General features: G+C 43.3%; 1 protein-coding gene across 1 annotated transcript; it reads left to right on the top strand.

Annotated features, from left to right (window-relative positions):
• Positions 1–15,218: 15,218 nt before the first annotated feature.
• Positions 15,219–27,173, top strand: AMOTL2 (angiomotin like 2). The gene is made up of 10 exons (XM_075341004.1): positions 15,219–15,374; positions 17,370–18,176; positions 19,252–19,405; positions 20,194–20,338; positions 20,745–20,837; positions 22,734–23,029; positions 23,142–23,437; positions 23,530–23,714; positions 23,829–23,972; positions 25,925–27,173. Exons 2-10 carry the CDS (start codon positions 17,488–17,490, stop codon positions 25,972–25,974), a joined length of 2,052 nt encoding a protein of 683 aa, XP_075197119.1. The 5' UTR covers positions 15,219–15,374; positions 17,370–17,487; the 3' UTR covers positions 25,975–27,173.
• The last annotated feature ends 548 nt before the right edge of the window (positions 27,174–27,721 follow it).

Raw genomic sequence — 27,721 nt, 5'->3', positions numbered from 1 at the left:
TTCCACTTCCGGATGATGCTCCCAACAGTGGAGACAGGTAGGCCCAACTCCTTGGAAAGGGTTTTGTACCCCTTGCCAGCCTTGTGACCCTCCACGATCTTGTCTCTGATGGCTTTGGAATGCTCCTTTTTCTTTCCCATGTTGACCAAGTATGAGTGCTGTTCACAAGTTTGGGGAGGGTCTTAATTTGTCAGAAAAGGCTGGAAAAAGAGATAATTAATCCAAACATGTGAAGCTCATTGTTCTTTGTGCCTGAAATACTTCTTAATACTTTAGGGGAACCAAACAGAATTCTGGTGGTTTGAGGGGTTGAATAATAAATGACCCTCTGAATAAACTTTTCACAATTTAAAAAAAAAAATAAAAAAAGAAATAACATTCTTTTTTGCTGCAGTGCATTTCACACTTCCAGGCTGATCTACAGTCCAAATATCACAATGCCAAGTTAATTCCGAATGTGTAAACCTGCTAAATCTGCAGGGGGTTGAATACTACTTGTAGGCACTGTATATCCAGCCTCACTCACTTCACTTGTATTGAGCGAGGCCACACACGTCTAGTCGGCACATGACCACATACATGCACATCACATACATGTGGTCATTCACCCGCCAGCTCCTTTTGCTGGAAAAACCACACAGCATGCACTGCAGACTTGTACTTCAAGACTGGACAAACCCTTTAATATACGCCGAAATACAATTATTCACAAAGAGTGGAAAGATCTCTTGGCTTTTGGCTTTTGTCTTGCAAAATCTTAGATAAAGTGTCAAACTCTATTCATATTGTGTCGCCCCCGTGCCAGCAGCCGGCGCTGCTCGGATCCGGACCTGCTGGGGTAGTGGCTCGAGGGTCTCCGGATCCGGGGGTCTTGCGGACTTGCCGAATAAATGGGGAGACGTAGATGTATGGGCTAGGCTGTATTAAGTTCGTGACGCCACCCACGGTGTGTGGTGAGTTGGGACACCACTGCTGCTGTGATGGGGCACCCGGGGGAGATGTAATGGCAGCCGGCTGTTAACCCCTCCGTGGGTAGGGATGGTTGCCCCGGGGCCCAGTGTCTGGTGCAGGGTATAGCGATGGCGAGGGGGAGGTTTGCTTACTCACAGTCAATAAATCACACAAGTCTCTGGTAAACCAAGGTGCTGGTGGCCGGTGCCATGGCCGGTTGCATTCGGGTCCCCCACCCGGGCTGGTGGTCTCTATCCTTTTCCTCTGCACTGTTTTTGTGTAAGGTGGACTTCCAAGTCTGGGTCTCAGGAGTCCGCTCCCGGCTGGATGTGGCTTAAGGAGCCGTGCCCGCAGACGCTGGCCCGTGGGATCTATGGGCCCTGGCGGTGACCTCTTATCCCTATCGGTGGGCTGTTGTCTTCTATGAGGGACTCCCATATACAATGAATTGAGCGGAAGTGGAGTATGTGAACCTCCGCTCCATTCAGGATTCCAGGGCTCTCAGCGGTCAGATTCCAAGAAGTTATTCAATGTCATAGAAATAGGGAATAACCTGATTTTGGGGGAATAACCATTTAAATGTATAATGTTTAAAGAGAGTCTTCCATATGTCAAGTGGCATTGGATGATAATTAGATAAAGTATGACAGATTGGGTTGTGGCTAATATTGTGGTTTGTAGTTCCAGGATGAAGCATTTTAGTGCGAAACGCGGGTCGGGTGACGTAGGACCCTGCATGTTTATCATTTATAGGTGATTGGTTTACAATTTCTTTTTAATGTACCTTCCAATATTAAAGGGAATGTATCGTCATAAAAAAAAAATCAATAACTGAAAAAATGTAAAGTAATAATATTTTAATGTTTTGTTTAAATATTATTTTTTTTTTTTTAATTAAGCAAAATATAAAACAAAATTAAAAGGTTTGATATTTTCCACTGTTTCCACTGTTAAACACTAGGGGGAGCAGCTTCTGAAATGCTACAGAAATCCAACTGTAGAAAAAACTCAGGTTACAGCTGCAGTAAAGTGGGCGGGGTCTACTCTCCTGTGTGTGATGACACGCCTCCCCCCTCCTAATCTGAGTGTTTACAACAGATAACAGAGAATCACATGTAGGGACACAGTGCAGAGCCATTTTGTTGGTGACCAGAAATGTCTAAAGTGTCACCAAGGACAGCAGGAGTATCACACAGGATAGAATTAGATACACAGCCGTGCAGACAGTATCATACAGGAGAGGATTAGATTCACAGCTGTGCAGACAGTATCAGTGGTAGCAGCGGCGGTACTCACATGCAGTGGCACAAACACACAGCGGCAGCGGCAGTCAGAGCGGTGGCTGGGGAGAGCGGAGGGAGGGGGTGTCAACGGAGACGGTAACGGGGGGAGGGGAGGGTAGGCGGCCCGTACTCACACATCCCAGCGGTTGGCAGGGGTATAGTGGAGCAAACAGCATACGCTGTGAGCTCCACAATGATGGCGCTGATAACCTCCCTCTGCTGTGATCTGGACAGCCCAGGGGGGCGCGTCCAGTTCACAGCAGATGCCCACTGTAACGTTACTAAATGGGGTCGGATCCCGACCACTGTTCTCTATGCACAGGGGCTGCCATAAAGGAGTGAGTAACTGTCGTTACACACATAGCAAATCCAGCATGGCCCCTAGTGCCTCCAGTAAAATTAGAATTAAATAAAAACTAAATAAGCAGTGATTTTAATTTTGTATTAAAAATACTTGATTTCAGAATCACTATTTTTAATACAAAAATAAAAAAACGCGATACATTACCTTTAAGGCTTTATAACTTTGGCTGTCATGCACTTCATTTGCAGACAGTGTTGATCTACTTGTGCAAGATTTTTATGATTGCTTAGTTACATCTCTCCTCCTATGGGTGTTATTTAAATATTATATTGCTATTGGGGTCTTATTAATCCCTTTCATCTTTAATATATATATACATACTCTCGTTTACCCATAGGAGTTCTGAATAAATTTAGCTCTACTATGCTTGACCTATGTGAACTGTAATACATGCTACATACCCCTGTATTGTGTGCCTATTCTGAATTTATATTTATTATTCTTCACCTTCTCACTATATGCCCGTTGTCCCCCAGGTTTTCTTCTTTGTTTTTATTTACCTGTTTGGGTCTTTTTCCTTACATTTTATTTATGTAATTTAAAATAAAAAAATATGTTTTTACGCTATGTTCTTGCATTTATTCATTTGGGATAATTAGTATTGAGAAGGACTTGTAAGACCCTGAAATGTTGTAGGTTTTGGTAGTTTGGTAGATGTAATTTAATAAAAATACTTATTCTTCTTAAAATCCTTTATAGAAGAACTGAAATCAAGCCTTCCTTGAAATTTGAGCAGAAAAGAAAAGATCTAAGGTATTGGATTATCACATATAAAAAAAATTTCAACCTGTTCTTTTCTTGACCGAGCTGGCACGGGATTGTATTAAAGGGGTGGTTCACTACTCTGCAGTAGTGACCACATCCCTGTAAAACTGATATGGAAGGCTTTTTCTAAATACTTTGATCAGCCAATTCTGTCTGTGAGCAGCTCATCCCCAGGAAGTGACCCCTTCTGGGATCTGGTGATGTTACGTCAACTTCCAGTTGACCTGACATCACCGAGGCAGCCCCAGTCTTCCAGATTGACTGGGTTGTGTTCGGCATCTTGCCATTCATCAAAGCCCAGCGTCACAGCGCAGCATGTCGCATGTGCTCTCCTTCACTGCAGAACGCCGCAAGCAGGTGAGATGCTGGGCTGTGACGAGCAGTGAAACTCCGCCCACAGCCCAGTCACTCAAGAAGACCACCGCGGTGATGTCAGTTGACATTACCAGATCCAAGAGGTCACGGAGCCCGGTGGGACTCATGCGATGGGGATGAAAGGACCGCAATAGCACCACTTGCCAGCATAATTGGTTGATCAAGGTACCGTATTGTCCAGATTGTAAGACTCACTTTTTTCCCCCAAAACTAGGGGGTAAAATGGGGGTGTGTCTTACAAAACTGATATGGCTTACCGGGCGGCGGTGGTGGAGCGGGGTTATAGGAGACAGGGTAACAGGACAGGCTCGAGGGTGTTGCGGCGGGTGCCATTGATCTGCGGGTGTGCTGTGGGGGTGTTGCAACAGGTGCCATTGATCTGCTGGTCAGCTGTGGGTTTGTGACTGCAATGGAGCGACTCAGCAGGATCACAGAACGGGGTGTCTCGGCAGCGAGTGCCATTGATCTAACTGCGGGCTCCATTGAATCGCCCGCAGTTGATGGGATGGACTTCAAGAAAATGGCTGTGGAGGCGGCGCGTGCGCAGATTGGCGCAATGGACTTCAAGACAATGGCCGCAGAGTCCTATCTGCATAAGCGCCACCTCCGTGGCCATTTTCTTGAAGCTCATCTCATCCACTGTGGTCGATTCAAAGGAGCCCGCAGTCAGATCATTATCACCCCGTCTTGTGACCCTCTTGAGTTGCTCCACTGCAGTGTTAGCCCCGCAGCCTGCCGGCAGATCAATGGTTCACGCCGCCATGACACCCCAGCAGCCCGCCGGCTGATAAATGGTGCCCACTGCCGCAACAACGCCCAGTATTGCTAACAATCCTGAGCCGCAACACCCCCTACTCTGAGCCCACAGCATCGCCCTGCCTCCTGTGACCTTCTTGAGCCGCTCCACCATCGCCGCTCCCCCCTGGTGAGCATTAAGCAGGCTTTACACGCTGCAACATCGCTAGCCGATGCTAGGGATGCCGAGCGTGATAGCACCCGCCCCCATCGTATGGCCGATATGTGGTGATCGCTGCCGTAGCGAATATTATTGCTACGGCAGCGTCACATGCACATACCTGCTTTGCGACGTCGCTGTGACCGGCGATCTGCCTCCTTTCTAAGGGGGCGGTTCGTTCAGCGTCACAGCGACGTCACAGCAGCGTCACTGAACCGCCGGCCAATAGAAAAGGAGGGGCGGAGATGAGCGACCGGAACATGCCGCCCACCTTCTTCCTTCCTTCTTTTCCGGTGGACGCAAGTAAGGAGATGTTTGTCGGTGTCACACATAGCGATGTGTGCTGCCGCAGGAACGAGAAACAACATCGTACCTGTCGCTGCAGCGATAATAAGGAAATGAGCGACGTGACAACGAGCAACGATTTTTGACGTTTTTGTGCTCGTTGATCGGCGCTAATTTGTGTTACACGCTGCGATGTCGGTAACGGCGCCGGATGTGCGTCACTAACAACGTGACCCCGACGATATATCGTTACCAATGTCGCAGCGTGTAAAGCCGCTTTAGGATTAAGATGCACTAGGATTAAAAGATGGACTCTCATTTTAACATTAAAAATTATTTTTCCTATTTTCCGCCTCTAAATTTGGGGTGCGTCTTATAAAACGAAAAATACGTTATTTGGAAAAAGCCTTCTTTATCAGTTTTACAGAGATGTGGTCACTATTGCAGAGTAGTGAACCACCCCTTTAATGCTTATTCTCTCCAAGACAGTTTTATGTCAGTCATATGTTAGTGTGGACTTGTACTGACTGTATATAGTTGTTTGGCGCTCATTTATGGGTAGAAATAAATTGTAAATTTTACTCAAACATGACCGTTTTCTGTATCTTTTTTTTTATTAAATTGAATACACAATTTGGTATCGCCGTAATTGTACTAACCTGGGGAATCAGGTTTTCAGGTCATTTATTATTACAATTAATACAGTAATAAAAAAAACCTGAGAAATTATGGTATAATTGTACTTTTTCACCATTTCATATAATTTTAATTTTTTTTCCGTACATTGCATAATAAAATGAATAGTGTCATTCTAAAACTACAACTAATGTCCCTGCATATTTTCTGTCTTAAGTAAATACTGAATCTTCTGAGGTTTTGGGACAGCAATATTTTCCACTGCGGTGTGCACTTATCACTGTGTGGATAACAAACAGAGCGCTGGGAAGCGCCGGCCGGGGGTGAAGATGGGATCATTCCCTTTAAATCCATTATATGAAAGGGGTTATCCGGCTTAATTTGCTTTTTTTTTATTACCCTATTGGGCTACATTGGGGCAGGTAAGTAGATAGAGACCACTTACCTGCCCTGCTGTCAGCCCCTCTCCCCCGGCTCAGAGCGATCATGTGACCGCTCCTGCCGCGATTTTACTGCTTCCGGTCATTTCATGTCAACATGGGCAGGACCATGTTGACATGCAAATCTGGGAACAGCATGTTGCCTCCCTGCTGGGCGGCTACAGTGCGATGAGCTCCGCCCCCCTTCCCTGCACCCTCCCACACATTCCCCCGCACCCCGTACTCTGCCCGCAACCTCCCCCGGCACTGCTGTGGGTCCGTGACCTGGGGGAGGGGCCTGGCAGCGGCTGCAGTGGTGTCAGCGCCAGCACCGGGCCCCCTGCTCAGGATTGCACATTCAAATATACCGGCATCACAGATCACAGATGCCGGTACATTTGAGAGCGCTGATGAGAGGGAGCTCTGCTTCTCCTCACTGTCCCGCTGTCTCTGTCTGACACTTCAGGACAGCGGTGACGTCACTACTGCGCTGATATGTCCTGACCAGACAACAGACGGTGCAGAGTCCGATGTGCGGGTGCGGTGCAGAGTCCGATGTGCGAGTGCGGTACAGAGTCCGATGTGCGAGTGCGGTGCAGAGTCCGATGTGCGGGTGCGGTGCAGAGTCCGATGTGCGGGTGCGGTGCAGAGTCCGATGTGCGGGTGCGGTGCAGAGTCCAATGTGCGTGTGCAGTGCAGAGTCCGATGTGCGTGTGGTGTGCAGAGCCATATGTGTGTGTGCGGTGCAGAGCCCTATGTGGGGCTGTTGTTTCCAATGCTGTAGTGATAACAGGTCAGTGCTGGGGCAGAATACTGACAGGGAATGTGTGTGCAGAAGGTGGGGCTGGACACTGAGGCTGGGCGGTGCCAGCTGTGACTGGGAGGTGTGGCACAGGAAGAGGTCAGTTTGCTGGAGCAGAAGGTAAACAAAGAGCTGCAGAGAATAAAGTCATAATTCAAGATGAACAAAAGTTAGAAAACAAAAAATAACAATGTAGGGGTGTTTTATATGACAATACAGCACAGATTAGCTTAACAAAAATTTTTGAGTTTATGTCGGACAACTCCTTTAACACAACTAAAACTATGAATCTATTCTAAAAATATCCTTAAAATCCATACTCCGGTCCTCCCAGCATTGAATGGATGACTCGGACCAATGTTATACAAATGAAGCGGTGCAGATCTGCGATCTTTTTCTCACCTGTATTCAGCCTTAGAAAAAAATTGCAAAATGATGCGATTGGCCGCGTAAATCAGACAAGACTCACCCATTCAAGCCTATATCTGTGAGGAAAAAAAATGAATGCCACATGGATCATCCTAGTGGCATCCATTTTTTATGGTCATATTACCATTCTGTAGTATAGGACACATAAATGGTCCTGTAAAGGAATAATAGCTGCTGAGATAAAAACACATTGCATACGGATGAGATATGGTGGTGTGAGAGAGCCCTAAGGGGTACTTTGCACGTTGCGACATCGCTACTGCGATCTCGTTGGGGTCAAATCGAAAGTGATGCACATCCGGCGCCAGTTACGACGTCGCAACGTGTAAAGCCTAGAAGCACCGATAAACGATCGCAAAAGCAAAGTAAATCGGTGATCTGTGTAGTGTCAGTCAATTCCATAATTTCGCTGCAGCGACAGGTACGATGTTGTTCCTCGTTCCTGCGGCAACACACATCGCTGTGTATGAAGCCGCAGGAGCGAGGAACATCTCCTTACCAGCGTCCCGCCTGCAATGAGGAAGGAAGGAGGTGGGCAGGATGTTTACGTCCCGCTCATCTTCACCCCTCCGCTTCTATTGGCCGCCTGCCGTGTGACGCCGCATGACTTGCCCCCTTAGGAAGGAGGTGGGTCGCCGGCCAGAGCGACGTCACAGGGCAGGTAAGTGCGTGTGAAGCTGCCGTAGCGATAATGTTTGCTACGGCAGCTATCACAAGATATCGCATGTGCGACAGGGGCGGGGACTATTGCGCTCGGCATCGCTACAATCGGCTAGCAATGTCGTAGCGTGCAAAGTACCCCTAACAGTCGCCGTGTAGCAGGAGCTTTACAGGAAATCCCTCAGCAGGATTTCACCAAAACTATTTATATGTGTATATAGTTCTTTCAAAGACAAGTCCAGCAATACCTTTACATGGTCAGTCTGTTTCTTCATTACGGAGAAATCAGCAATTAAATTGATATTCAAATGAGCCTGATAAAATATTTGTAAATTTGAAGTCTCCATCACTCCAGCTCTATTCTATGCCCAGTGCTGCCTCCTCCTGATTGACTGATGGCTCCTTTGTCAAGTTACACATGAGTTAGGCTGTCAGTCAAACAGGAGCAGGTGGCACTGGGCAGGGAATAGAGCTGGAGTGACAAAGGCTTCAGATCTACCATAGCTCTTTATCCTTATTTGCATAACAATTCAGGTGCTGATTTTTCAAGAATGGAGAATGAACTGGCCACTGGTCGCTTTACACGCAACGACGTATCTAATGATATGTCATCGGGGTCAAGGAATTCGTGATGCACATCTGGCCTCGTTAGCGACGTCGTTGCGTGTGACACCTACGAGCGACCGCTAACGATCAGAAATACTCACCAAATTGTTGATCGTTGACACCTCGTTCATTTTCCAACTGCCGTTGCTCGTGCTGGACGCAGGTTGTTTGTCGTTCCTAAGGCAGCACACATCGCTACGTGTGACACCCTAGGTACGACGAACAACAGCGTTCCTGCGACTTCCGGCAATGAAGTAGGAGTGACGTGAATGCGGCTTCTCTCCGCCCCTTCGCTTCTATTGGAGGCCCGTTGATTGACGTCGCTGTGAAACTGCACGAACCACCCCCTTAAAAAAGAGGTTATTCGCCGGCCACAGCGACATCGCTAGGAAGGTCTGTGCGTGTGACGCGTCCTAGTGATATTGTTCGCCACGGGCAGTGATTTGCCCGTGACGCACAAACGACGGGGGCGGGTGCGATCGCTAGCAATGTCTCAGCATGTAAAGCAGCCTTTAGGCTTGAGCTATATAGCAAATTTGGTTATGACAGACGCATGCGGCCAACGAACACGCTATATCACAGCAAAATGTAAGTGTATATGGTCATATTGTGACCTGCTGCAATATACCGCAATCTTTAGGTATGATGTATCATAGCCAAGGTTGCCATAATTCGGGGGCGGACATATCATTGATGCAGCATGTGCAGCCGCCAAGGGGTCTAAGAGGTTGAGGGGCCCATTTCTACCTCCAAACTAGGTGGAATAGTTCTTTTTGATCAGTTTTTAGGCTACAAAAGGCCCATATATTATTCTTGCACAGGGGCCCTTCTCTGTCTGTGTGCACCGGTACCATAATGTATCTCCAGCCTATTAAAGAGATTCATTATTGTATTCTTCTGTAACTGATCAGATCTAGTTTTGTATAGTGGGCTATAGTCATAACCGTATTGACATGCTATTTTTGATTGTATGCTATCTAAACCTTTTTCCATCAAGCGAGTTGTCCTTCACTGCTCTGACAATCCATGTGGCACCATATTCCAAAATATCACTACTTAGAATATATAAGAATCTGGCTAGGACAGCTGGTAGACATATTTTATGTGAAATATTTGTAGAATGTGTGTGATATATATATATAATGTATAGAATCTAGATGTATTATGTGTTATGTCTGGCCCACAGGGTACGGTATGTCTACAGAGATTGTAATATATATATATGTAATCTGCTGGCAACGCTCCTGTAGCCGTCTTGTAGCGTACAATGCATTCCATCAATAACAATAGGAAAAATCTAGAAAATGTATCATGATGAGAGCTGCAGGGAACTATATCTTGTGCTCAAAAACAGCACTTAGACTTGTTAGTTTCAGTGTGCCAACTGTGCTGTACAGCCAGCACCCTAGTCTAAGTGCTGTGATCAGAGCTAGATCAGATAGCAGTAGTCTAACTTCATAGATGCCTCTGTTGTGACTGGTATTTAAGAGCTTGGAGTTCCCTTCTGATGCCCATTGCTCCCCATCACCCAAGCATGGCATTGTCATGGGAGCTCTGTACCTACTAAAGGTCCCCATGACTGCCAGGTTTGTGAACCTATGGTGCCAGCCAGTGACTGAGTTTCATAGATTGGTAATTTACACTGCAATATTACGATATATTATTGTAGGGTTTTCACATGTTTGTCTCTTAGGGGGACTTATACAGAAAACACAATAAAAAATATTTTAAAAAAACATACAATTAGTATATGTTAAAAAATTTAAATTACCCCTCTTTTCTTTAAGCATAATTAAAATGTAAAAAAATGTAATGTACCAAAAGTGCGGCACACAGGAGAAAATGAACTTTACTTCTCCCAGGAGCTGCCGGCTTTCAGTTATGCAGGTATGCAGGGAGCAACTGCAGGCACTGCACACAGCACTAAGAGTCGTGACTGTAAGCACGCACTGCCCCCCGCCTGAACCACAAAACTGTCTGACATGTCGTTTACAGTGCATCAGAGTGGAGCTGGCTTTTAGTCAGTGCCGGGGTAAGCCCACGACCACCGCTCTCAAAGTTATGAGTGATCACTGTTATTACTCCTGCATGACTGAAAGCCAGTGGTTCCTAGGAGAAACAAAGTTAATTTTCTCTTGGGTGCTACTCTTTCACAACTGCAACCGAGCACCTTCAAAATTATATTAACCTGCAGATTAATATAATAATATAATAATATTTATTCATTTATATAGCGCTATTAATTCTATAGCACTTTATTAACCCTATATTTACAGGTTAATAACGTTATGGTATGTGATAGGTTCCCCTTAAAGGGAATCTGTCAACAAGTTTTTGCTATGTAATCTGAAGACAGCATGCTGTAAGGGTTAACAAAACTATTTCAGCAATGTATCTAGTTTCACATTGTATGCATTTGTTTACCTGAAATATTTGTTCTAGCTTCAGGAGATTATCATTGGTGGACTAGGTAAGCTAAAGGTGAGCTAGTCCAACACACCCCCTGCTGTGATTAGCAGATTACTGTCTATAGACTTTGTACATATAGAGCGTGATGTGGATGGGGACAGCTGCACCCAGTAATCTAAGTGACACATCGTTGGATTCAGGGTCTTTTTGCCTACAAAATGCTGCTCTCAGATGAGGTAGCAAAAACCTGCTGACAGATTCCCTTTAAATAAATTCAAGGCTGAGAAACTTTTGCATGCCCCCTCTAGCACATGGGGCATAGAAAGAGCCATTTTAAGCACCAGATGATGTTTCACAGATTAAATGATATGGCAGGATATAAATAGATTTAATACAGCCCATGAAGTAGGCAATTTTCCCAGCTCCCTGATTTCACTGGTAACATCAAATTTGATAAGGTGATTTCTGCAAAACCATATAACTTAGTCAAGTAACTGCTCTTCAAAAAGCCAGTAGTCTATAGCCTGCTTTACAAGTTACGATTTCGCATACGATATCGTATGCGATCGTAACCGCCGCCATCGTATGTGCGGCACGTTCAATTTGTTGAATGTGCCGCACAAACGATTAACCCCCGTCACACGTACTTACCCGTCCATACGACCTCTATGTGGGTGGCGAACGTCCACTTCTTGGAGTGGGAGGGACGTTCGGTGTCACATGGATGTCACGCGGCAGCCGGCCAATTGAAGAGGAGGGGCGGAGATGAGCGGGACGTAAACATCCCGCCCACCCCTTTCCTTCCGCATTGCCGGCTGGAGCCGTGGGAGGCAGGTAAGATCTGTTCTATGTTCCCGGGGTGTCACACACTGCGATGTGTGCTGCCTCGGGAATATTGAACCCGACGTGCAATTCGTCAGGATTCAACGACGTGTATGCGATGAACGTTTTACGTTCAATCGCAATCGCACGTACAGTGCCTACAAGTAGTATTCAACCCCCTGCAGATTTAGCAGGTTTACACATTCGGAATTAACTTGGCATTGTGACATTTGGAATGTAGATCAGCCTGGAAGTGTGAAATGCACTGCAGCAAAAAAGAATGTTATTTCTTTTTTTTATTTTTTTTTTTAAATTGTGAAAAGTTTATTCAGAGGGTCATTTATTATTCAACCCCTCAAACCACAAGAATTCTGTTTGGTTCCCCCAAAGTACTAAGAAGTATTTCAGGCACAAAGAACAATGAGCTTCACATGTTTGGATTAATTATCTCTTTTTCCAGCCTTTTCTGACTAATTAAGACCCTCCCCATACTTATGAACAGCACTCATACTTGGTCAACATGGGAAAGACAAAGGAGCATTCTGGCAAGGGGTACAAAACCCTTTCCAAGGAGTTGGGCCTACCTGTCTCCACTGTTGGGAGCATCATCCAGAAGTGGAAGGCTTATGGAACTACTGTTAGCCTTCCACGGCCTGGACAGCCTTTGAAAGTTTCCACCCGTGCCGAGGCCAGGCTTGTCCGAAGAGTCAAGGCTAACCCAAGGACAACAAGGAAGGAGCTCCGGGAAGATCTCATGGCAGTGGGGACATTGGTTTCAGTCAATACCATAAGTAACGTACTCCACCGCAATGGTCTCCGTTCCAGACGAGCCCGTAAGGTACCTTTTACTTTCAAAGCGCAATGTCAAGGCTCGTCTAAAGTTTGCTCATGATCACTTGGAGGACTCTGAGACAGACTGGTTTAAGGTTCTCTGTTCTGATGAGACCAAGATCGAGATCTTTGGTGCCAACCACACACGTGACGTTTGGAGACTGGATGGCACTGCATACGACCCCAAGAATACCATCCCTACAGTCAAGCATGGTGGTGGCAGCATCATGCTGTGGGGCTGTTTCTCAGCCAAGGGGCCTGGCCATCTGGTCCGCATCCATGGGAAGATGGATAGCACGGCCTACCTGGAGATTTTGGCCAAGAACCTCCGCTCCTCCATCAAGGATCTTAAGATGGGTCGTCATTTCATCTTCCAACAAGACAACGACCCAAAGCACACAGCCAAGAAAACCAAGGCCTGGTTCAAGAGGGAAAAAATCAAGGTGTTGCAGTGGCCTACCTTAACCCAATTGAAAACTTGTGGAAGGAGCTCAAGATTAAAGTCCACATGAGACACCCAAAGAACCTAGATAATTTGGAGAAGATCTGCATGGAGGAGTGGGCCAAGATAACTCCAGAGACCTGGGCCGGCCTGATCAGGTCTTATAAAAGACGATTATTAGCTGTAATTGCAAACAAGGGTTATTCCACAGAATATTAAACCTAGGGGTTGAATAATAATTGACCCACACTTTTATGTTGAAAATGTATTAAAATTTAACTGAGCAACATAACTTGTTGGTTTGTAAGATTTATGCATCTGTTAATAAATCCTGCTCTTGTTTGAAGTTTGCAGGCTCTAACTTATTTGCATCTTATCAAACCTGCTAAATCTACAGGGGGTTGAATACTACTTGTAGGCACGTACCTGTCACACACTACAATGTATCTTACGATGCCGGATGTGCGTCACTTACAACGTGACCCCGCCGACACATCGTAACATATATTGTAGTGTGTAAAGCAGGCTTAACACGCCCAAATCTTTTGTTCCCACAAATAGAAGGCTGCAGGCAGAGGTGTTTAGCAGAGGCTTAATCCCCTTTCCCCACTGAAAATACATGATCACTCATCCAAAATGAGCATGCATGTGTATGGGAGGGTCTGGCAGAAAATTCATGATCACCTATCCAAACTGAGCGTGCATGTGTGTCTATGGGAGCATCTGGCAGAAAATACATGATCACTCATCCAAACTGAGCGTGCATGTGTATGGGAGGGTCTGGCATAAGTGTTTGCTTAAGCATTTAGCTATTAAAGAGAATATGTGATCGTGGCAAAAGTGGATGTTTTGTTTTTTCTTAAATATTCCCATTGCTTTCTGACTATTAATTTTTTTAAATCTGCCGTATGGTTTAGCGCAAATTTTATGGTCTTTACAATGGGGGCGTGGGTAACGGGAACCTTGGGGGTTATGTATTTAGGCTGTTCTACAGCATTATCCTGTGAACAATGCTCCTTTGGAAAAGACCATAATAATTTGCATCAAATATAGAGGCCCATATCTCTGGAATTATATAGCTGATGGAATACTGAAGGGAGGCAACAGGGATAAGAAACAACTGTCTACTTTTGACCTTGTGACATATCCTCTTTAAACGTTTAGGCTAAGGACACACAGGCATTTAGTATCCAATGTGATATGCTAATGACCCCGACTTCCGCTCGGCTGGGAGCATCAGCCGAGTGTCACTATACTGTGATGTGATCCTGCGATCGGAGCACAGCTGCAGTGCGGAGGAGAGGGAGGGACTCATCTCTCCATCTCCTCCATTAGCAGCTGGTTATCGCACTGCACTTAGGTGTAATACGAGTGCAATGCCATGTTTCTCTCGCACCCATAGACTTGAATGGGTGCAAGTGAAAACAAATCGGACAGCATGCTGCAACTGTTTTCTTGGTCCGAGGGCTGAGAAAAAAAATCGCACATGGGACCGACCCCGTAGAGTAACATGGCTTCGGGTGGAATGTGATTTTTTTATTGCATTCCACTGGCTTCGTTTTACTCACTGTGTGTGCCTAGCCTTACGCTACCACTTCTACCTCAGTATTAGCAATAGTAGGACTAGCATTAGTAATCGCAGTACTTGTGTTTGAGTAACAAAAAGAAAATAGTCACAGACAATATTGTAAGTTACTAACTGTAATGATTCTGACCCATATTTAATCTTGAAAAATTTTAATTCATACAGTGTATTTAAATAAATAAATAAATAAATAATAGTTATTAGTAGTAGTAATAGTCTTAGTAGTTGTAGTAGTATCATTATTATTAAGAAAAGTAGTAATAAAATTAATTGAAATAATATGAGAAGTAATGCTCACAGATATAAAGCAATAGACTTCAGTTTAATCGTTTCCCATATTTTTTAATTTTATTTTGTTCTATATTGCTGTTATATATTTGATGTAGCTGGAGCAGTGTTTTTGTTCTTTGTTCTTCTCCACTTCCAGTATGCACTTTGCACAGTACAGCAGGGGATTATACTGCCCCTAGTGGAGCACAGGTGTATGTGCAGCTCCTGGAGAGAGTGAGGGTGGAGAGCACAGTCCCGGGAGAGGAGGGAGAGGAGGGGCAGGAGAAAGGTTATGTGTGGTTAGAGCTGTTATCCCAGGGGGAGCCTGAAACCCTCACATTCCTGGCATAGCACAGCTAGTGAGGCAGTACAGGCAGTGTGCTAGCAGGAGAGTCAGTCTGCTCTGAGCTCCCAGGCTGTGCACAGTCTGCTCCCATCACAGGGATACACACCAAGCCACATGCTGCAGCACTGGGGATGATCTGGTGAGTGCACTGTCATTTTTTTCCTTCTCCTCTTGGATTGGGACCATTACATGGATGTGTTTGTTTTATTTATTATTTATTTTACTTTTATTTATCATTTATTTTACTCTTATATAGCGCCATTAATTCTGCAACACCTTACAGATGTGATAGTTTTATTCTATTTTTCTGCAAGAATATGATTGTAGGCATGTTGTAAAATGTATTTCTATTTATATTACGTTGTTCTTTATACTTGTTATGGTTCAATGTGCTAATAATTGGCATTACTCTGGAGGAACACAAGGAAGCAATAGACACGGAACATATGTTACCATATTTACGTAGATATGTGATGCCTTTTGTATTGTGTGTGTGTGTGTGTTTGTGTGTGTGTGTGTATATACATATGTGTGTGTATTTATTATATACTGTATTGATAACATATGTTACCATATTTACATAGATATGTGATGCCTTTTGTATTGTGTGTGTGTGTGTGTGTTTGTGTGTGTGTGTATATACATATGTGTGTGTATTTATTATATACTGTATTGATAACATATGTTACCATATTTACATAGATATGTGATGCCTTTTGTATTGTGTGTGTGTGTGTGTGTGTATATATACATATATATATATCTTGTAACATATGTTATAAATATACACATATATATATATATATATAGATATAGAGATATATATATATATATATATATATATATATTAGTGTGTGTGTGTATTTATATACTGTATTTATAACATATGTTACAAAATATATATATATATATATATATATATATATATATATATATATATATATAAAATTTTATTTAAATATGTGTGTGGGTGTATTTATTATATACTGTATTTATAATATATATTATTGATAACATATCTACTACACATGTGCCCCATAGATTGTGCGCACTAATAGGATTGGCCTCTTGTTGGTCCGGATGGCATGTGCTGAGCTTTAGTAATATGTTTGTCTTTTATCTTTTTGACTATTGATGTGTTGTGATCATTCGGCTCTGCTGGCTTGGTATGCTTTGTTTACAATGGAAGGGTTAACAATGGCGCATTCTTTGGTGGGGAGAGAAGGACAGAAATGCAGGTGTTTGGTCACCCCTAGCAATGGCTGAGGAATTTGTAGGGTATTTTTTTTCTGTTATTGTTCTTATTTTGAGCACAAGCTTTTGTATAGTTGTGGCAGGGCTGCAATCCACAAAGAATGTCAATTGCAACACAAAGAGAGCGGTGATGTCACAGCGTAGATATTTCTGAGGTGCTAGTATCTCCTACGCTGTGAAAAACAGCTCTGGGCACTAAAAATCTACAGCTTGTGGTCTTTGAACTTATATTGTTGACAACAATATGGAAAATGTCATTTAACTCAATGTTACATATGCAAATTTTCGTGTGTCCGGAATCCCCACATCATGGCACAAATCTAGAGAACGCAGAATGTAGAATTCCAATTTTGTCCTAATTATCGTGAGTCGCCTCTATAGATGAAAAATTGTAGAGTTTGTTGTTCAACTTCAACTAGGAATTCTGGTATTCGGGAGGGAGTCTACAAAACAGGAGCTGCAGGGGGGCATACCAAAGGAATACTGGACCTTATCTCTTTAGAAAAAAAAGGGGAGGGAAAATTCCAATCATTAATACAGCCCCTGCCTAAAAGAGAAGCAGGTCAAAAGTCTCCAGGTTACTGTGAGCAGTGGGTGTTGGCGACCAAGCAGTAGAAAGGTATGTGCAATTAACCACCAAAGGTACCATCAAGGTCAATCCTTCGCTGCTAAATGCTCAGTAATAACTAGGGTTCCTCAGCCTCCAGCAATGTCCTCTGATGTTATCTATTGACATGCGCAATTTTTGTAAAGTTAGTAGTGTGCAAAGAAAAAGATGTACTGTATATGATACACACACATATATTTTTATAAAATATGTATGTATATGTGTAGATCAGTAATAAGATCCTATTGTAATATGTTGTTTTTCCATCCACAGGCTGCGATCACCAGTGCCTTAGATCAGCAGAAGATTCAAGGGGGGGAAGGATTATCCAGTATTTTTATTTTAGTCCTCTGGTGGGATATATATTTATTTATTCTTTTTTTGAGCAAGAATGAGAACAGCGGAGGATTCGTCTGGAACGGTCCTACACCGTCTTATTCAGGAGCAACTGAGATATGGGAATCTGAGTGAGAATCGCACGTTGTTGGCCATCCAACAGCAAGCCCTGAGGGGTGGTGGGGTCAGTGGAAGCCCCAGGACATCCCTTGAAAGCCTAGAACAAGAGGAGATGCATGGGAGCCCTTCAACAAGGCAGGAACCTCAAGGGCAGGAGCACCATTGTGATCATTTCTACTTGGAAAATCCTATGTATAAAGCTTATGAGTTCCAACATAAGGGTGAGGAGCTCCCAACCTATGATCAAGCCAAAGCTGCCCTTTCTCAATATTATGCAGCTCAAAATGTCCAAAGTGTTGAACATGTTCCTCATAGGCAAGACCAGTCACTTATGGAGCTAAATCATGGTCATGTAAGGTCTCTGAGTGAGAGGTTGCTGCAGATGTCTCTTGAACGTAATGGCGCCAAGTCTCAAAACCTCATGAGCTCCTCACACAGCTTCCCTCAACTTTCTAAACAGTATCAGCTATCAGTAGCTCATGGACAACAAGATGGAGTAGTACACTACAGAAATGCTCCACCTGAGTATCCAACCTACAGCCAACCTGAGCAGATCAGTGGGTATGCTCCCGAACAAAGGCGATATTCCGGAGACCTCCCATTATACCATCAGCCTGATGTCAGGTAAACACACAAATTCGAGAACCATTGTTCTATTTGCTTTACACTCTAACATGGTCCATAATAATACTTTCTTCTATCCGAGAGCCAATAAACCAGACTTCAAACAGTTGACTATCTGAATTGTGCCTGTGTACATTGATGTATTCAACCGCACAGACAGACCAACATTGTATTAAAAGACAGATCAAAGGCAATTATAAAAAATCACTGTAAACTCTGGTCTTTGGTTTTAAAAGAGATCCCTGACAATAAAGCCTGAGTTGGTGGGCTGCGACAATTCTGCATTGTTCACACAGGAAGAGATAAGCAAAGACAGGAAGTGGCTCTGAGAAATGCCGATAGTAGCGAAGGAATATGTTCAGTCTCATAGTAAAAGAATTTTCTCCCTTGTTAGTTCTTGTAACCCCTTTGGCAGCGGCGGCGATTAGTCCCATTAACGGAAATACCATCCCCATTGTGAGAGCCATTATGAATTCCTAAAAGTTCCAGTCAACAAATAGTAAATAGGAAGATGTATTATTCTAGCTTTAGGCAGCGCACCTCTGTCCATTGCCTTCCTTCCAGACGTTAGTATGCGGGCTAGCTCTGGAATGGCATTTAGCTCATAAGTGGCAGATGTAGGATGAGGAGAATGAATAAGTTATACATTAGGTAATTATATTCATGGTAAATTACAGGCATACTCCGGATTTGAGTTAGAATGGTGCGGTGCAATTTCGGTGTAATTAGATGGCCGGCTATGTCACAAAGATTCAATATAGTCGTGGGTTAATTGGATTTTTCTGGGAGTCGGTGCATTAATTTCGGCGACGCTTGGGAAGATGCTGCTTTGTGTAGGTTGTACAAGACCGTACAGGCCCCAAGTACAAGTTAATGCTAATCTCTCGGTAGCGTTATAAAAGCAGTTCCCAATGTAAGGTGAAGTCATTTGGTTATTTTGGGACAGGAAGGAAGCGCTATCCATCTCCATTTATATTCAGAGCCGATTTACATCATACAACAAGTAACGATCTGTTTGCTAAGCTTGATAGATGCAGGCATATCTGACTTAACATTCTTATTTTTTTACTTGTAGGACAATGCCAGATCCTAATGTACAATATGGCCAAATGGCATCCTTCAACGCAGCGGGTAACCACATGGCGCGCATGGATGCATTGCTCCGAGAGAATGAAAAGTTGCGCAGAGAACTTGAGACTTACAGCGAGAAGGCAGTCCGAATTCAAAAGGTAAAACCAATATTATAAAAAGACTCCTCACGCACGTCACAAGTGCACTGTGTGTCTATGAAGTGTTGCCCCGCAGCTGTCTTTCCTGTCTGGTGCATCAGGCCCTACATTTTGGAAAACCCATTAGTGTCCATAATACGATTCCCATCAACAAACAGGTTATTGTAAAGCTTCTCCAGCTGGTCACGGAGGGTGGGGTGTTTACCCCTCTCGGTTTCGTTTTGTCAACCCTTTCACTTTCTTTGCACCAACCCCCCCCTCCCTTATGGTCTCCCCTTTAACAGCTGCGAGGACTCCTTGCACAATGAGGCAGCTATGAGCCATTTGTTAAAGGCACACGTAGAGCTGAAGGCCGCTGACAGTTGCTTGGGTTTTGTGTTCTGCTTGAGCTGACCTGATGTGGCATAAATGAGCCATTGTGTGCGGATGAAAAGGTGCCTGTGTTAGGAAGGCCTCAGCTGTAAGGAACGGGGAGGGGGTGCCAGCCCCTCAGCAAATGTGTAATCCAGACAGGCAGGTGGCATAAAGTCCACAGACATAATCAGTGTTTAAATAAGGAGCTCTATGGTGCTGTCTGGGCCCTTTAAAACTATTCAATTTAGAAAGCGAGCATAATGAGATCACTACGGGAATCCCATTTCAGTTTGTAGGATTAAGGCCGAAACAAGACTTCAAATTAAAGAACTTTTTGGAATATTATAAGCATTTATATGGCCGTACTAACTGATCTTTGGTGGAAGCAGATAATATTAACATTACAGACTATTAATTCCTTTCAATTTTTGCAGCTGGAGACAGAAATTCAGCGAATCTCTGAAGCCTATGACAGCCTCATGAAAGCCTCCTCCAAGAGGGAATCACTTGAGACCACCATGAGGACCAAGATGGAAGAAGAAATGAGACGCATGCAAGACTTTAACCGTGACCTGAGAGGTGAGAGAAGAGAGGACAATAAGAAAGGCTTCCTTCACTGTAACATACTGTCATGTGCTATCAATCATTACCTTCCCACAATGGATACTAACATTAATTGAGTGGACTTGGAGTTCTTAAGACCATCAAGTCCTTGAAAAGCCATGTAAGAGAGAACTAAGACAAAGAAACAGTGGGATCTTCTGACAAAGCTCATTAACCTACATATCCTATCAAGGTCTTGTTAATTGGAGTCTCCACTGAGTTCTGCTGTCCTATTTATGGGATATTTTTGGGAAGACCTTTTCACTAGAGAGGCAGCCTCAGAAATAAGGTGGAGGGATTAGATGAAGAAAGAGTAGAAAAGTAATGTTTCATGCAGGCTGAATGGTAAAGGCTAAAAAATGTTTTTGCGGTTTTTCTTTAGAACGACTGGAATCTGCAAACAAACAGCTGGCAGCCAGGAGTCTGGAGATCCGAGAGGACAACCACGGGACTGTATCCAAGCTACTTGCTCAATGTAAGTTGTACTTTTGCAAATCAACCCTAAAACATTACAGTATCACCACCATATGGTGACAAAAAATTGCTACGGAAAATGAGAATCCAGTATTGTATAATCAGTCCCTGTTAGGATATGACAATGTCTTCTTATTCAACCCCTATTACACACACTACAAATATTACAAAGAGATTGCTACCAGTTCATAAACAAGTGAGTCTCAACCTCACCGCTGTGTACGTGGGATCTGGCCTGACGCACTTCTGAGGATACAGCGGAGGTGTGTCCATTCTTTGCTTCCTGAAGAAAAGGCTATGTTTCTTTAGCAAACAAACAGAGTTCAATGTGACCTGAATTCTTTGCATTCCGGTAGCCAAGTGTCCCCATCCCCCCTTTCTTAGCTTTAGAAAAGCGGAGGGAAAAACACAACATGGCTCGCACAGCAGGGGTTAACAGGATAGGTTTTATAGTCAGTCAGACTAGAAAAAAATTCTCTATGAACTGGAAAAAAAAAAACGCCACGAGGAAGTAAATGGATTTGAGTGATAAAAGATAAAATATTACTAAGATATTCTTTCTGCATTCTTATTAATATTTCATACTGTCATGTTATAGGACAGGTGATATCTGTATAATTGGTGGGGGTCTGATTACTGATCCTGAGAATGGAGAAGCAGTGTGCATGGCTGACTATTGCTCTATTCACTGTCTACAAGCGTCACAGTCATGCATGCGCACTACAGCTATATTCACAGTTTTCAGGACCCCTATTATGTTCCCCCTTGTGAATGGAGCTGTAGCGTACATGCATGACCACTAGTCTTTTTTCTACATATTGGAGCGGTGGTCGCATATTTGCATATCAGCTCGATTCACATGGGATTTCCGGGACTCATTCATAGGGAATGGTGGGCATCACATGTCCTCATGTGGATGGAGCAGTAGTGTACATGCATGACTACCACTCTAATTATGGCTGTGCATCCACATATCAGCTCGATTAACACGGGATTTCAGGAACTCATTTATAGGAATGGTGGGCGTCACATGTCTCCACGTGAATGGAGCAGTTGTGCGCATACGTGACCACCTGTCTATAGTGGTGGTAATCGTACATGCGCACTGCAGTCCCATTCACATAGGAGTTTAGGACCCCTTTTTTTTGGGATCGTTTGGGGTTCCTTTTGGGGCACCCCCATTGATTTCACATTTATTGTAAGATAACCCCTTTTAAGCATTCCGTATCTCCAACCTTAAGGCTTATCCAATCTCCTATACATTTTTACAAGTACTTGCCAATTTTTAATTACCTAGTCTTATTCCACCACAAAAATCTAATGGCATAGTATATCCCAATGTTGGAGAGCTGGGAACACCACCAGAGAAAACTGGTCTTACCAGGATATACATCCTTGAGCTCTTATGTTCTTGGTGTTTGGCTTCCCCAAAGCTTGGGAACCTTCATGTTTACTTAACCTTTTCATGGAAGAGTGAAGTAGCAGTCAAGTTTAACATATTCTTAGGAATATTCTTGTTAGTTCATTCCACAGAGAGACAAAGCCCTTGTAAACATGTTCGGATCTCACAGGCCTCTTTGCTGTTTACAGAGCTTATCGTACCTCTCAGGTCTCTTCTTTTTTGTTTGCCAAGTCTCCTAGACCTAGGCTGGGATCTCCAGCTCTGGGGGAACGTTACTGGCTTGTAGACTATGAGCAGATGTTATATTGAAATACACTCACCACTTCTTTGTTAAACCTGCCTTGTATTTGTTTCTGGACCGCACTTCCCACCACGGACAGGTTCTCATTGTGAATGATTCATTTTAACCTGTTTCAAGAATTGGATTCAAGCTACTTAATGTAGAGATTTCTGACTATTTCAGGTCGTTAATGGTATATTTCTAATTATATGCAGGCCGTGAACAGCAGCAAGAGAAAGAGAAGCTGGAAAGAGAGATCATCCTCTTGCGTAGTGCCAATGAGGACCAGCGGAGGAGAGCAGAGCTCTTGGAAAAAGCCCTTAGTAATGCCCAGTCCACAGCAGCGCGAACAGAAGATGAACTCCGCAAGAAAAGAGCATATGTAGAAAAGGTGGAGCGATTACAACAAGCCTTAAGCCAACTCCAAGCTGCCTGTGAAAAGAGAGAACAACTGGAATTACGTCTGAGGACAAGGCTGGAGCAGGAGTTGAAAAATTTAAGGACTCAACAGGTAGGGAGGAGTGTAGTGCAATGTTTTTTATATTGATTGTATTCGCTACATGTCTAGTAGTATTGACTATAACAGAAAATCATAACTTCTTTTTTTTTTTTTCCCCCAACAGAGACAACCACTGTCACAGAACGGAGGTCAATCCCCTCAGCTTTCTCTCCAAGTACTGTCCGAACAGCTGAGGGAAAAAGAGGAGAGGATTTTGGCACTGGAGGCCGACATGACCAAGTGGGAGCAAAAGTACTTAGAAGAACGCACTATGCGCCAGTTTGCAATGGATGCTGCTGCCACTGCTGCCGCTCAGCGAGACACTACCATCATCAATCACTCCCCGCGCCACTCTCCAAACAATAGCTTCAATGAGGACCTCCTAATGGTCAACCACAGGCATCAAGAAATGGAGAACAGGTATGTTGACTAGTCCATATTTCTGTACTTATGTGACTAGTATCCACTGTTTATTTTTAAGAATTCTTACCATTTTGCTTCTTCCTATGTAGAATCAAAGCTCTACATGCCCAGATACTAGAGAAAGATGCAGTGATCAAGGTCTTGCAGCAGCGCAAACCCCACCAGGGCCCACTACGGCCGGCTAAATCTGTGCCCTCTATTTTCACGCTATCTGTATCAACACCGAACTCAACGGCAGGAGAGCGACAAACCAACATATCACAAGTGTTAGCAGGTGATTACTTAAACATCTCAGGGCAGATGGACTTGATGTTTCACCTGTCTAATGTACATATATATCCTGTAATAAGAAAATAAGGCTTATCTTTGCCTAATTTTTCCTTTCCAGTCAGCCAATCGAATTGCTTGCCATCTCCCAATCCTGGCATCTTACCCGTGCACTCGAAACATGGCAGTAAAGATGGCAGCACCCAGACTGAGTGTTCAACTGAAGTAACAGAGTCCTTTCTGGAAAATAACGTATCTTCACTAGGTAAGTCTCTTGTTTCCATTTTGGGTGTCTTTGTGTATTTTTTTTAATAATTAATTGTATATATTTATGGATATTTTGTAATCCTCATCAGCTTCATACCAGTAAATTCAGTTCCCACCAAATACTATTGATTTGCAGAAAGGGTGTTTTCTTGGCACACACAACCCTAAACATTATATGTTCACCCATCAACAAGGCTTTCATTGGCTCGTTGTGAGTCTTCACACCACTATACCATTATAATGCAAGTGTGGACATAGTGTCGCTAGAACAAGCTTGTATTCTCTCATTGCTGATACTCGGGAGATGTTTCGCAACGGCAGAAGCTGCACTCGCTCACCTCCCCTCCCCCAGGCTGAGCCTGTGCCGAGCCTTGCATAGCTGAGAGCTTTCTCCTCTCACAATCCCTGCCAAGGCTTGGCCTCCCTTGGTGATGACTAATGCCAATGAATCTCAGCTATGCAGCTGGGAACAGAATGCAGGTGTGAGGCCAAAGATTGAACGAAGAAGGGGGAAGGGGGAAAAGAATATGTCTAATGCACCAGAGAATACATTATTGATCTCGCCTGCACTCTAGGTACTATGAAATCTGATTATGGCATAGGGTGATATATAAAATAAATTAGGAATGTTACATACTCTGCCCTAGTTCCCTGATTTAGAAAAAAAATAGTTGTCCAACCACTTGAAATATCCCTTCCTCCAGTTTGAGTGGCACTAAGAAGCTTTTGTTAGTCATTATGTTCTTAAGAACAATTAGTCAATAGATTCCTTAAGGTTTTCCTCATATTTCTCACATTCCCATTACTCCGGAGTAACCTCACCATAAAGATACAGTCTGTCTGCTCACCACGTAAGGCCACAGACATGTCTGGAATGTCTCGCCACCACTACCACCACTTCACGATCCAGCCAAAGAAAATAGGCCATTGTGACCCAGTGCGCTGGTTTTTGAAACCTTGAGCAATAGCGCTGCATACATCATCCCAGACAAACCCTTTCACACTACAAGGAAGGCCCACTGTCCCGGCTTCACTCCTCGTGAATGGAATTCGGTCCTCCTTTATGTGGCCACATATTAACATGACTGATCACATGCTTGTCTCATCATCTGTGTATTCAATGGCCTTTGTAAGGGGTGAATCAGAGAATGGAATCGCTAGGGTGCATAGCTAGTGCTTAGATGGATGAAATCCAGTCATGCATAGACAATTTGCTTTCATGCTGACAGGACATCCAGTGAATGTATATTAATATCTGTCGGCCTGCTGCTTCTCATGTGCTGGCATCTGAAATATTACAATGTAGTGTGTCCAATGCATAAGAAATGTGTGAACAATCAAGTCAGCCTCATATTTTACATTATCTTAATGATTTTATCATGACCAGTTTGTTTTTGTGTTCCAATGGCCACTGCTATCTCACCCGTCCTTTTCTTCCGATACATACGTTTGTGAAGGGAGAGGGGATTTAAGCTGACAATCATGAACAAGCATTCTTAAGAACGCTCATTAAAAGATACCCTTTTATTGTAATTTTTCAGCAAAATGTACTTTGTAAACAGGAGAACAATGACGGCATATGCGTACCGAGTAGTCCATTACCGATTATTCAGCTCGCATCGTTTACTGCAGTCTGCCTGTTCAAACAGGCTATTTAACGACCACCGATTGATCGGTATAAGTTTAGTCTCACCGGTCAGTCTGTCTATACAAACCCTAAGTCGATACTAGAGACCTCTGGCTTTGGCTTATTGTCTTTGAAAACAAAAGGATTGGGCATGTTAAAATCCTTTTTGTCACCCATTAGTTAAGGAGTGTCACGAGGCCCCCATACAAAATTAATGTTTAATTGGTCCCTTAGGTTTGGCTAACTTTATCTGTATCCAACCACTTGATCGTTTTCCTGAAGAGCTGCCATATGTTAATGTCCTGTTTATTTTTGTTTTTCAGAAACTGCAACAAGCTCCAATATTTCTGAAATGGTAGAAATTCTCATCTGAGTTGATGATAACATCCGAATGTTGGGAAAGTCTTACACGACCAGGAACCATAGCTGGTCGCTCAATTGTAGTTTACGTGGGATAAATCCTGTGCAACTATGAGGCAGTCTTAATGCAAGAAGATGTGTTCTGCTTGGAAGCTCCAACCTAAACTGCAGATGGACTTTAGAGTTGTGTGAGCACTGACTTCTCAGAAGACAAGAAGATTCGCGAAAGACCTCCTTAGATTTTCACCCATCTGAAGTTGAAGACACTTACCAACTTCAATTAATGTGATACAGTATCTGATCTTTTGGAACTGCAACTCAACCACAAGAGTTTGAATCATGTGGAAACAGACTTTGGGAGGGGGAGATGAATAAAGTCTACTTTTGGCTTTCAAAAGCCAAGGGCCAATTCCTGTTGCTGCTAGAAATACCTACAAAAATGTAGGGGTTTGAAGTGGTTTAAAATTGTCGGACTCTCGTCCCAAACATTTGTCATGTACATACTTATGTGTTTATTTTTATAAGTCTTCTTCTGTTGATTCTCAATTGTATTTATACATCTTTTGTTTCTGTCTTGTTCAGACCTTTTGTGGTCTTCTCTTATCAATGTTCTACCATGATACAAGGGTCAATACATGAGCTAAGCCTCATAGGTTGATACTTAAAAAAAAGTTCACATAAGTACAAGCCAAATACTATTCCTTGTACGTCTCCACTAGATCATATATTGTATTTATTTTATATTTTAAAACCCACTTCCCTCACTCCGAGCCTTCTCTTTCTCGTTGGGCTGCTGTTGCTGGTCAACAGTAGCCATTTTTTTATTTGTCTTCTTATACATTGTTTACAAAATTAGATCAGAAGAAAATTGCATAAAGCAATTTACTAAAGATATGTTCTAGCAATTTTCACCCCTTCCTCCACCCCTTTGACATCAGAATGGGTTACAAATGTAATATATATTTTTTTTGTATTGGTATTTCTGCCTATCTGCGCTGTGAAAGTCTGTTTTATTCCAAAGATGTATGAATCTGATATATATTTTTTGTGAGTTTACTTAAGTTATCGAAAGTATTTAAAGATGTACGCGTGGCTGTTGTTTCTTAATATTATTCGCTTAATGTATGCTGCCTGGATGCTGTCTGGTTCTGCTGTTGCAGACCAGAATTTTGTTATTTTAATTATGAAATTAAATCAATTTTAAAAGTAAAATGATTTTTTTTATGACTTCATATCATTTGTACAACATCATATTTGTTATATTACAATTGAGTTTGAAAACTTAATTGGATAAGGAAACACTCGAGATAAAACTGATCTATCGGGTTATGCCTAGTCCAAACCAGGGACGAACATATCATTGGTGCAGTTGCACAGGGGACCAGGGGGTAAGGAGGCCCATTTCTACTTCCAAAGCAGGTGAAATTGGGCATTTTGAAGAGCTTTTTGACTCTAAAGGGCCCATATATTATTCTTGCACAAAGGCCCTCGTCTCTCTGTGTCCACCAGTGGTCCAAACCTTAGGGGGCAATGAATGGGGCTGTAATTCAAATGCCTAAAAAATGTTTCTCTCCTTCAATGGTTTTATATATGTTATAAGATATAAAGAGTCTTTTCCTGGGATGCTAAGCCATTAATAACAAATTGGTGGAGGTATCACAGCACATTGAAAATGGCACCGCTCGGTCCACACGTGGTGGCAACTAATGGTATTTTTGTAATACCATCCAAAGACAGCAAATGGGAAAGGGTGACACTGT

This window comes from Anomaloglossus baeobatrachus, chromosome 3 (genome assembly GCF_048569485.1).
Source record: "Anomaloglossus baeobatrachus isolate aAnoBae1 chromosome 3, aAnoBae1.hap1, whole genome shotgun sequence".
NCBI lineage: Eukaryota > Metazoa > Chordata > Amphibia > Anura > Aromobatidae > Anomaloglossus > Anomaloglossus baeobatrachus.
Note: the sequence above shows the minus strand (reverse complement) of the source record. Positions and strands in the feature narration are given on the sequence as shown.